The sequence below is a fragment of the Pimephales promelas genome, chromosome 14, assembly GCF_988280905.1.
Source record: "Pimephales promelas chromosome 14, fPimPro1.hap1.1, whole genome shotgun sequence".
Taxonomy (NCBI): Eukaryota; Metazoa; Chordata; class Actinopteri; order Cypriniformes; family Leuciscidae; genus Pimephales; species Pimephales promelas.
The window spans coordinates 30782544-30795085 of NC_142782.1; the positions used below are offsets into that span (position 1 = coordinate 30782544).

At 38.8% G+C, this 12542-nt stretch overlaps 1 protein-coding gene across 1 annotated transcript in view; it reads left to right on the forward strand.

The window, feature by feature from the left end:
- plxna3 (plexin A3) overlaps positions 1–5906 on the forward strand; it is a 180585-nt gene extending 174679 nt beyond the window's left edge. Inside the window, exons 30-32 of the mRNA XM_039665519.2 lie at positions 142–354; positions 1404–1554; positions 2267–5906. Of these exons, the coding sequence (XP_039521453.1) occupies positions 142–354; positions 1404–1554; positions 2267–2362 (460 nt within the window). The 3' untranslated portion in view covers positions 2363–5906. The remainder of the gene's footprint in view (positions 1–141; positions 355–1403; positions 1555–2266) is intronic.
- Positions 5907–12542: the final 6636 nt, after the last annotated feature.

Here is a 12542-nt window from a genome sequence, read left to right on the forward strand (position 1 = left end):
GAATGCAGTAAGCTCTCGGAGCAATCGGACAATAATGGATTTGTGTGTGCGATTCAAGACAGACCACAATCACTAAAAAGCTTTTTGGATGTAATCAGATTTTAGTGTATCTCTCTGTTTCTCTCTCTATCTCTATCCCAGCCTTCCTCTGCGGTTTTGGGTCAATGTGATAAAAAACCCTCAGTTTGTCTTTGACATCCACAAGAACAGTATTACAGACGCCTGTCTGTCAGTGGTGGCTCAGACCTTCATGGACTCCTGCTCGACGTCTGAGCATCGCCTGGGCAAAGACTCTCCGTCAAACAAGCTCCTCTATGCTAAAGACATTCCCAACTACAAGAGCTGGGTGGAGAGGTACGGACACATGCCTCAGAATACCACACACTTTAAAGGAGTAGTTCACTTTTCAAAAAACTTTTGCTGATAATTTACTCACCCCCATGTCATCCAAGATGTCCATGTCTTTCTTTCTTCAGTCGAAAAGAAATGAAGGTTTTTAATGAAAACGTTCCAGGATTTTTCTCCATATAATGGACTTCATTGGGAACCAGATGGTTCAAGGTCCAAAAGAAACTCTTAGTGCAAACTGCAAACTTGTTCAAAGGGCTTTAAACGATTCCAGACGATAAATAAGGGTCTTATCAAGCGAAACGATCGCTCATTTTTTTAAAAAATAACAAAGTTTACGTTTTATAAGATCAAACGCTCGCCTTGCTATGTTCTATGGTGCAACTTCGTGACTCTCCTGTTCGAACTCGTTCAACAAAATGAACAAATCCTTTTCCGAATCAATTCGTTCGCTTCTTTCGCCGAATGAACCAAATAACTCGTAAAAAACATTTGTTCATTTTGATGAACGAGTTCGAACAGGAGTGCGTTACAGAACAGAGCAAGGCGAGCGTTTGAGCTTATAAAACTTAAACTTTGTTATTTTTTTATGAAACGAGCGATCCTTTCGCTTGATAAGACCCTTATTCATCGTCTGGAATCGTTTAAAGCCCTTTGAACAAGTTTGCAGTTTGCACTGAAACTGTCTTTTGGACCTTGAACCGTTTGGTTCCCATTGAAGTCCATTATATGGAGAAACTCCTGGAATGTTTTCATCAAAAACCTTAATTTCTTTTCGACTGAAGAAAGAAAGACATGGACATCTTGGATGACACGGGGGTGAGTAAATTATCAGCAAAAGTTTTTTCAAAAGTGAACTACTTCTTTAACTGGCTGATCCAAACCTGCAAGGATACTGACACTCCACTTTTAACAATAGTCATTGTAATGCTGCACTTGCCCTAGTAGGCCCAACTAAAGATGCTGCCTAAATCGAAATGAATCAGTTTGATTTTCATTTACAATTCAAAGCAGATTATTTTTAACCAGGGTATTTATGCGTGTGTGTTTTCAAGATATTACAGAGACATCAGCAAGATGCCTAGTATCAGCGATCAGGACATGGACGCCTATCTGGTAGAGCAGTCTCGTCTCCATGGCAACGAGTTCAACACACTGAGCGCGCTCAGTGAACTGTACTTCTACATCAACAAGTACAAGGAAGAGGTGAGACATAGGACATTTATTTACACCCCGTCCTAAGTGGTTCACATTTACACAAAATACTAGCATTCAAGAGTCAAGTGTTTGGAGGGGTTTAAAGTGTATATATGGGTTTTTCAGTGTCATCTTTAATAAATGACTCTAGTAAGAACTGTGTTGCTTTATTTAATACTTGGTTTATTAGAGATGACACTGAAAAACCCATTTATACTTCAAACCCCTCCAAACACTAAGATGCACATGAGATTTGAATTGATATGCAAATGTTGTTTCTGTATTCGTGGTTTGATCTTGATGAATGTGCGGTGTCGTATATGATGAGGTCATTTGTCATTGTCATTAAGAGCTCCATTGAGCCTCCACAAACTCACGCTCAAAACTATATTGAATTATTACATGAATTCGGCCACATTCACCCAAAAATAAAAATTCTGTCAGTATTTACTCACCCTCGTTTTGTTCCAAACCTCTATGTGTTTATTTGTTCTGCTGAACATAAAGGAAGATATTTGGAAGAATGTTTTAATCAAACAGATCTCATTCCCCATTGACTACCATAGTATGTATGTTCCTACTATGGTAGTCAATGGGGAATGAGATCTGTTTGATTAAAACATTCTTCCAAATATCTTCCTTTGTGTTCAGCAGAACAAATAAACACATTTTTGGGTGAACTAACCCTTTAATGGCCTTTTCCACTCTCTCGCTCTTGCAGATTTTGACATCGCTGGACAGAGACGGTTACTGTCGCAAACACAAGCTACGACACAAACTGGAACAAGCCATTAACCTGATGTCTGGCAGCAGCTGAGGGCGGTGACGGAACGGACAGGACGGGACGGGAGGGGAAGTGTTCATGGGGTTTGGGGGAGGGTTGAGACTGAATTTATGGAGTCCGGCGGACTGACCCGTGTAAGATCATGCACGGCTTGTGCTAGCAGAAAGTGAGGCTAAAACACTGGACAATCAACTCTAAAGGAACCACAGCACAGCATACGAAGCCCAATATTTTCCAGGACCCAGAACCTGTACGCCCAAACGCCCGCACTCCCTAATGACCGGACCGGACGCCGCTCGTATCGGCCCGCCTAACAAACTATTCAACACGGACTACTGTGGATCAGATACATTCCAATGAGGAAAGGTGCACGTGCTGTTGCCTTGGAAGCTAATTTGCCAAGATAGTGCCATTAAAGAAAATATCCGACTTTCTGGGAGAGAAACGAAGCATCGTGGTTTAGTAGGATCATCAGAAAACAATTCTTCATATCGACCTCCGAGAGATGCCTCAAGAACAATCGTTCGCAGGGGTTGATGAGCTCCATTAACAGAAATGAAGATGTTTATGTCAGAATGAATCAATAATGGAGACCAAATATTTGGGATGGGTAGTGTTGAGGCTGGGCAGAATGGGAGGAACCTTCTCCTCCCCGTCTCGAAAATGCCATAGACCTATAAAAGCGCCTTTTCTCTCGTTTTCTTTCTTTTTTGTGATTATGGGGCCAAATGGACCTCTACTTGTCGAGAGGTATGGATCAGCATCTTTTGAAGCTTGCCTTTTCGTTGCGTCCGGATATGACTCCCCGAAACCCTCGCCAAAATGTACTCCGGGATGGGGCTTCATCCTTCGGGAGACATTTTTGCGCCCTTTGCTTTTTTGTACACCGCTGTGTTACTGTGAGGTTTGGAGTGTTTACTCTGATTCTGTGGTTCTTCTCCAAGACTGCGTTGGCGAGGGCTGAGTTTTGTCCCTTGATGACAGGCATCTTTAATGTAGTACATCCATCTAGAGCAATAACTCTCAGATTTACCTGCAAGCCATGAGTTTAAGTTCCCTGTGTGTTCAGATTCACTGTCCTGACTCTAAATTGTCAATGTCAGCAGATGCAACGTATCGCTCCTTTTCATTTCCCTGTTGTTGTTCTGTCCAAATGGCAGCCAAAATGTGTCCACAATGCCAAGCACAACGAAGGGGCGACTGTTCTACTCTGTTTTATCGCCGTTTCAGCAGGCCAATGCAATTTTTGACAGTAGAAGTCCGCAGCTAGACAAATATCGTCCGCACCCTTCTTCAGTCGTCCCCCGTAAAAACCTCTTCGTGAACCACGATAAGGTTCCTGCTTGATCGATTGTCAATTCTGTCTGTATACACAAACAACAAGGCCTTAAGTCATTTCCGCTTCTCTATATCGGACTTTCGTTACGGCGGCGCCCTCTGCTGCCACGGAGGCGAACTACAAAACGTTATATTCCAGGTACTCGAATTGTGATGCGTACGTGAATTTCAAAGTATTCTCAGCTGTTTTCTATTCCTCGCTATATGTGGTTCTGAGTTCTGCCCTGTTTTTGTGTTGAGGAAAATCACCAACCGAGAATGTACAGCATGAATAACTGGGCATATCTTGCAACAATTGCCTCATTATACATGTTCCAGTTTTAAACACAAAAATACCTTCAGCCGGTCACACCAAGGACTACAGGGAGAACTATTTGCTTCATCTAAAAAATAATTCACCAAGGTCAGTTCGAACAAACAAACGCCCACCATAATATGTGATCATTAAAACCGTCGGGAAATCCAACTTAACTTATTAGTTAAGTTTGTTGATTTTGAATGTAGATATTCAATAACCATCAAAAGTGATCACGTACCTTTTAAGTACATCATACGTCAGAAGACTAGCTTTCAGTTTAGTAGCTGCAGACCTCATCCTACAGGGTTGGCCATTTCAACAAACAAAATGTATCTGGATATTTCAAACTTAAAGTTTCATTGAATGTAATTAAACCTGCCTTCAAATTCAGCACGATGTGGATTTGGATGGGGATAACGAGAATCTCAGTTCGTTTAGAGATGGCATCATCAAAAGCCAAATTTTTGTTGTTGGAATTGTGAAGGCAGGATGTTTTGAAGTAAATGTGGGGCTCATTAACATATGAAAAAGTTGCAGGATGATAATTAAGCAGACTCTTTTTGAACATTGGTGTGTTTTTGTGTGTTGGGGGAATGGGGTCAGCTCATGAATCTGGTTCCGTTCTGGCTTTTCAACCTCTCGCAACACGATACATCAGGAAATACTGCCTGTTTGCCAAAGCTGCGTCGTCAGCAATGCAGGTGCGAAACCAATATCCGACGTCTGGACAAACCACTTTGAGAAATGAAACGCAATCATAAATCTATGTTTTGAAGAAGAAGAAAAAAAGCTGAAACCTCAGTGGTTGAATTTTTTTTTTTTTTTTGATTTAGCACCTCTCGCCGTCAGGTTTACATCTGATTTTTCTATACTGTGAGTAAAGCCAAACGTACTGTGGGGGAAGTGGACTTAGCTTGGTCGCGTACATACTGCCTGTAAGATAACTCTGACTATCGTTAAGTGCAACTGCCCACCGGGGTGTTTTTAGCCGGACTGGTGAAGACAGAGCTAACGCTAACTACGCCTCGGCCGATAGCCATATATCAGAAATCGCCCGTTTCCTTTCGTACAGCAGAACTCAGAGCCAAATGAGGCGCTTTGCGGTTTGTTTTCGTGGTGTGGTGAAACGGCATACTTTTAAAAAGCACCTGTGACTTGTGAGGAACGGAGCGGAGTGAGTGGAAAAATAACTGTGGTGTTTTTTCAGTAGATACAGTAGAAGAAAAATGTCTGTTTTAGATCCATAACTACATTTCAGTCAATGTTCTAGTTATAAAAGAAGAAGAAGAAGAAAAAAAAAACATTGTCTCAGATAAATTAATTCTAATTTATTTGTCGGTTTGTCTCTTTATCCCAAATGTTTTAATCGATTTTATTGTAACAGACTTGTTTACAGTTTCAGAAATATATGGAGTTTATTAACGTGTCTGGAGAGCTTTGTGACTGACTGGTTGATTGGATGACTGGTTAATGGGCAACTGCTATGCCTAGTCCTTAATTCTATATAAATATATAAATATATTTTGTATAATTATTGGACTGAAATGTTTTTTTTTTTATTATTATTTTGTTTAAATTATTGTTTTAAATCCATTTTTAATGCGTTAAGTTTGAGGGAGTCGTGAGAATGAGTCTAAAACGCTGGCTGCAATGAAGTGTTTTGTATATATTTGCACCTTTTTTTTTTTACTCTGTGCGAGGTTTTTGAAAGATTGGATTCTAACTTAATGTTCAAAGGACAAGCATGGTGTTTTTTGTTTTGTTTTTGTTTTGTTTTTTGCTAATTAAAAAATATGTGGATGATGCTGTATATTTCTTGAATGTTTTTTTTTTTTTGTTCAATTGTTTTTGTATATATAATCATCTGCAAGGACTATTTTGTCTCAAGAGCTTGATGTTTTCATTCAAATAAAGACAAGTGTCTCAGTGAAACTCGGGAAACCTTACACTCTTCCTGAATGTGTGCAGTGCAAGAACGCTGACTTTGTCATATGGCAATAATGTTAGATGGCACCCGACAGTTTCGTGATCACCTCAGGCATGTGCATATCAGAACAGAGGAATATAGATGGAAAACAACATATATCAGTACGATGTGCCTTAATCGGACTCAACATTAGTTTCCAGTGACATATTTTTGCAGCAAAATCAGAACATATTCATAAGAACATATTTATGTAGGCCTCTTTATATTTGAGGAAATCATGTCCACTACTATTCAAAAGTATCAGTTCTTTTGCTGTTCTTTTGAACTTTCTATTCAACAAAGAATCCTGAAAAAAAAGATTACATCATGGTTTCCACAAAAATATTAAGCAGCACAACATTGATAATAATAAGAAATGTTTCTTGAGCAGCAAATCAGCATATTAGAATGATTTCTTAAGGATCATGTGACACTGAAGACTGGAGTAATGATGCTAAACAATTCAGCTTTGATCACAGGAATGAATTATAATGACATTTCACAATTTTTCTGTTTTGAATGAATTTTTGATCAAATAAATGAAACCTTTTGAGCATATAAATTTTTAAAAATCTTAATAATAATATTCTGCATGTATTGAGGCCATAATCCATAATTTTTGTAACACTTTATTTCAATAGTCCACTTTAGACATTCTACTAACCATAAGTAACTCTGCAGCTACATGTCAACTAACTCTTATTAGAGTATTAGTAAACTGCCTGCTTAATATTTGCTAACACTTGCTATTTGTTGGTCCCCCAACAGACATTCTACTGACTATAAGTAACTTGGCAACTACAAGTCAACTTATTCTATTAACCAACCTGAACCCTATCACCTAACCATAACCTAACAGTCTACTGAAAGTTTACTACAGTCTACTAGTACTCTAATGAGAGCTAATTGACATGTAGTTGAAAAGTTGCTTAAAGTTAGTAGTAGTGTATGTCTAAAGGGGACTATCGAAATAAAGTGGAACCATAATTTTTGGTCACCATGGTCTGAAGATGATCTGAATCGAATTTGGGATCGGAAAATATTTTGAACGTTTTTGAAAAAAATCGAATTTAGTGAAAATTGGACCAACAGTTTGAAAAAGTATGCTTTCAAAAGTTTGACTATGACAGAATTGGTATGATTGTTCTCTGTATGACTAATGGAATCTATCTAGACTAGTCTCATTACAATAAGCAAAACTAATCAAATATGTTAGCATTTTGACACTTTTTAAGTACCTTTAGGGCATGGTGCCAAAGACATACCGAGTATCGTAGCGATACACAAATGTGTTTGAAAAACATTTTATGACAAAATTCAATATTTTGAATTTTAAATTGTTAAAATTGAAACTTTTAAATTGTTCAACTTGGTATGCCACAATGAGAGTCCAATCTTGTGATTTTTTTTCTTTTTTTTTTACCAAACTTTGACACAAAACATTCTATTTTTCATATTTCCTGGCTAGTCATGGCGCTCCTACCCTCTGGTTGTGCTTTGAGACAAAAGTTGGTACATGTCATCACATGTGTTAAAACGGCGGAGCCTCACGTACAATTTGGCGAGCTCTTCATAGAATTTGAAGTTATTTCACAACGGTTTTGACTGGAAAATTCAAAATGGTGGAAAATCTGCAAATTCGAGGGAAACATTTCTTTTATTTCTAGGCCTTGAGACCTAGGTGAAAGATGGATTAAGTTACACTCTAAAAAATGCTGGGTTGTTTTAACCCAACTTTGGGTCAAATATGGACTAACCCAGCCGTTGGGTTAAATTTTTACATTACATTTTTAACCCAACATTTCGGGTTTGTCCATATTTGACCCAAAATTGGGTTAAAACAACCCAGCATTTTTTAGAGTGTAGAGACTCCAAAATTGTTATGGTTAATGAGACCATTAATTAAGAGCTAACTTTTCCACAAGAAAAATAATAACAGATATATAGGTGCCTTTTCATAAAGTGAAGCTCTGTCACCTCAAATCTCCATCTCTCATTGAAAATAAAAGGCTTGTGGTCACTTTGTCATTGCAAATCACTGTAATCACTTTAACATGGTCTTTCACGATGCATGCTAACAAACTTATGTTAAAGTTGTCTTGTTTGCTTATTGGTTAATTAGGACTGATCAGATCCGAGACGTTTAGCCACCGGTCAGGATCTGAAGCGGATCAGACAGAGACTTCAGTCTTGAAGTAACTATAAAATGACAGGTAACACTCTATAGATATTCATACGCATGTTTACATTGGCTTAGCCAGCTCGTATTTTTGAGGAAGGAGGGATTTTTGCTAGTCAGGTCAAGCTAACATCTAGAGTCTTCAGCCCTGGAGAGATAAAGCAGACTTTTATCAGTTGACTTTGACGGATCTCGTTGAGTTGAACTCAACTGAACTCTCGATGTCTTTGTCCGCTCTCATTTGAAGAAGACTGCTACTGTTTAAATTACATTGTTTTTGTCGTAGTTCTGACGTAGAATGACGGTCTTCACGGCATAATGACATGTTCTCTGTAAAGTTATTTCATGAGTCATTTCTGTAAAACTCCATTTAGCAGGAACACGCCGTTCTTGGAAGCATGAATTAGTTACATCCGATTATTCCACAAAATACGATGACCAGCGTATTTTGAAAGACGACAATCTGTCTGTTCAATCTGCTGTGAACATGTTTCATGATTTGTTTGCATATATCAGTGGCATATCTCCTTATTCTCTTTAGCCGGATGATATTTTGGAAAGATAAAGCATCAATAGTAGAATGTGTATGCCGCCAAGAAGGTGCAGCATCTGAAGGGGATAAACAGACAGAGCGGAGCGGAAGACCTGCTTCTGAGAACAAAAAGGAAGGATTACAGAAATAGAGAAGGGAGGAAAAAAAGCGCACAGGCAAAAGGCAGGCCGCCTCTGGGGTGCAGAGCATCGAAATAAATAATGCATACTGATGGGGGGGCTCATTAACCCAGCTCTCTCAATTCTGAGGGGACATGAAATGTGTTCCTGCGTTACAAGACTACACAACTGCTGCACGACACATTTTGTCTCATAAACACATACCTGCAGCATGCAAATCAGGCCGACTTTAAGACGCAAAGAACTGACATTCTTCATTATGGAGTCATTTCAGTAGTTAGCAGTGTTTACTGAGGTTAGCATGACTACATTATTGTAGTCTGAGCAAAGAATACAGGCATTTTTAGCCATTTGTGGCAAGAAATTGAGGTATTAAAGATATCTAGTGATTTTTCCTTCTGATCCTTAAATTGACGAGGATGTTAAAAAGTTTGCGATCGGAAAGGTTTTTAAATATTTTAAAGGAGTAGTTCACTTTAAAAAAAAACATTTACTGATAATTTACTCACCCCCATGTCATCCAAGATGTCCACGTCTTTCTTTCTTCAGTCGAAAAGAAATTAAGGTTTTTGATGAAAACATTTCAGGATTTTTCTCCATATAATGGACTTCATTGGGAACCAAACGGTTCAAGGTCCAAATGAGAGTTTCAGTGCAGCTTCAAAGGGCTTTAAACAGACCCTTCGAGTCATGACTCGAAAAAAGAGTCGTTCATTTTGATGAACGAGTTTGAACAGGAGAGTCACAGAACAGAGTGAGGCGAGCATTTGTGCTTATAAAACTTTAACTTTTTTATTTATTTTTGGAATGACCGATCATTTTGCTTGATAAGACCCTTATTCATCGTCTGGTGTCGTTTAAAGCCCTTTGAAGCTGCACTGAAACTCTCACTTGGACCTTGAACCGTTTGGTTCCCATTGAAGTCCATTATATGGAGAAAATCCAGGAATGTTTTCATCAAAAAAATTTATTTCTTTTCGACTGAAGAAAGAAAGACATGGACATCTTGGATGACATGGGGGTGAGTAAATTATCAGCAAAAGTTTTTTTAAAAAGTGAACTACTCCTTTAAGGCTGCATTTATTTGATCCCTCTTTCCACTAGCTTCTGTGTTCGAGATCACGTCATCAAGGCTCGCAGAAGTAGATATAATGTTGGTTAATTAGTCAAAAAACACTCCCAACGATGTGATCGAAGCAGCCAAAGTGACCAAGAGGAGATATCATGACCCCATTTACAATGTTGAAAGCAGGAGAGGTTCATCTCAATAAAAAGGTCTGCTTTCATGCACTGTGCATTCGGGGCGGGTGTGTGGCTCTTTTTCCAAGGGCACCACCACATCTCAAATGGATCCTCTGCACTTTGCGTCTCCTCCATTTATTCAGAGCAAGATTTCAAACCGTACAGACCTGTCAGGATAGAAGGGGTCAGGAGACTCTCTACCCTAGCACTCCATCATCAGACATCTAATTTAATCCCAATCCGGAGGCGTCAGACTGCTTTGGAACCACTTTGGAAAATTAAAAACGGCCTGTCCCTGTTCCAGTAACATCTTTTGGATAACCTTTTTCTGCTTAGCCATTTCAAATGTTTTGCATTTCATTGATTTAGCTTGAGATTCTCTTGCCTGTCTCCATCTCTTCTTGCTCCATTGATTTTGTGATTAAAGACGGTCGAACCTTGAGCATTGTAAGGGGTAACGTTACAGGTTTTAAAGTAGATTTAAATGGTTACATTTTGACTAGATCATAATATTCAAGATACTTAAAACAAGTAGCCTAGGTTGGGTTTTGGGTTTAATTAATAATGCACGGGTTTGGTCAGTCTCACGTTCTTAAAAGGAGCAGTTCTCAAAATGAACGAATCTTTTTTCGAGTCATTTCGTTCAGTTCGTTGTTTGAATGAACCAAATGACTCGAAAAAAGATTCATTCATTTTGATGAATGAGTTCGAACAGGAGAGCCACAAACGCGCATCACAGAACAGAGCAAGGCGAGCATTTGAGCTTATAAAACTTACTTTTTTATTTATTTTAGAAATGACCGCTCGTTTCGCTAGATAAGACCCTTATTCATCGTCTGGTGTCATTTAAAGCCCTTTGAAGCTGCACTGAAACTCTCATTTAGACCTTGAACCGTTTGGTTCCCAGTAAAGTGCATTATACGGAGAAAAATCCTGGAATGTTTTCATCAAAAACTTTAATTTCTTTTCGACTGAAGAAAGAAAGACGTGGACATCTTGGATGACATGGGGGTGAGTAAATTATCAGCAAAAGTTTTTTTAAAAGTGAACTACTCCTTTAAATGAACTTGAAGAGAAGGGAGAAAATCTGATGCGAGTCAGATCTGTGTCATGCATTCGGTCTTAAAGTGACAGTAGCCTAATATGCCTGCTGCAATCTGCGTCATTTATTTTAATCAAACAACAAAAGAATAAGAGATAGTCTACTGCTTTTGATTGAATACATTTTGTAGCTTTAATAAGGTTTAATGTTTAACTTATGCAGTGTTGTTTTACATTTGCTTACTTTATTTAGTCTTCCCTATACACAATACTGTAATTCAATGCAAATTTTAGGTGTAAACGCTTTACGATTGATTGTACGACTAATCACAATTAATTACAGAAAAATATGTCATTGATTAGTTATCACCAATATAGAAACTAGAAACTGCTGATCTACTGGTATGTTCATGCACAGAGAACTGTCAGAAAAAGAGAAATATCCAGTGAGTGGCAGTTCTGTGGGAGAAAATGACCTATTGATGCCAGAGGTCAAAGCAGAATGGCCAGACTAGTTCGAGCTGATAGAAAGGCAACAGTAACTCAAATAACCTCTCATTACAACCAAGGTCTGCAGAAGAGCAACGCAACAACCCATCAAACCTTGAAGCAGAAGAGCTACAGCGGCAGAAGACGCACCGGTGACACTCCTGTCAGACAAGAACAGAAGGCTACAATTCACACAGGCTCGCCAAAATGGGACGACAGAAGATTGGAAAACGTTGTGGAGATATTTTTTTACGGCCCCTTAGTAGCTACCAATTGAGCATCGTTTAAACGCCACAGCCGAGTATTGTTGCTGATCATGTCCATCTCTTTATGACCACACTGCAAATCACTTTAAATCTCTGTCAATGTGAATAAGTTTTTAAAGCAACGTACCCAACATTGTTTATGAACAGATGCCCCAAAATGGTGTCCAGCCAGCGAATCATGTCTGATGACAGATTTGCCTACTCCTATTACAATTAGTAGGACGGTTGCATCCAATTAGGTAATTGCTTTTTAAAAAGTCACTTGTCACAGGTATTCTCGCTCAATCTTAATAAGAGCAGCGCATTCTGCTCGGCATCAAAGGCATTCCTGCCTAATTCATAAAATGAGCTTCATAAACAATTATTGTAAATTGCAGAAAGGGGAAATGAAAGTGAGTGACATTTTGTGCGAGTGCCACGAATGTCTCTGTGAAATATTTCTATTCAGGTCATGCAGGGAAGCGTTCCGCTGCTCACACAAACCAGACAGTCAATGAACCTTTTCCAGTTGCAAGGGCAACTGAATTTGCAAACACTGTCGTGTAGCAATCATAAAAAGGGTCTTCATCATTGACATGCTGTGTATAACATTAAGTTCTGTTTGCCCACTGTGTTTTTACACGCATGAATTTTGGCAGGTGATTCTATGAAGCAACTATTGTATTAGGAACACATGACCTTGGCATTGCTAGCGCCACTGCTAAAAATCCGTTCACACCAAG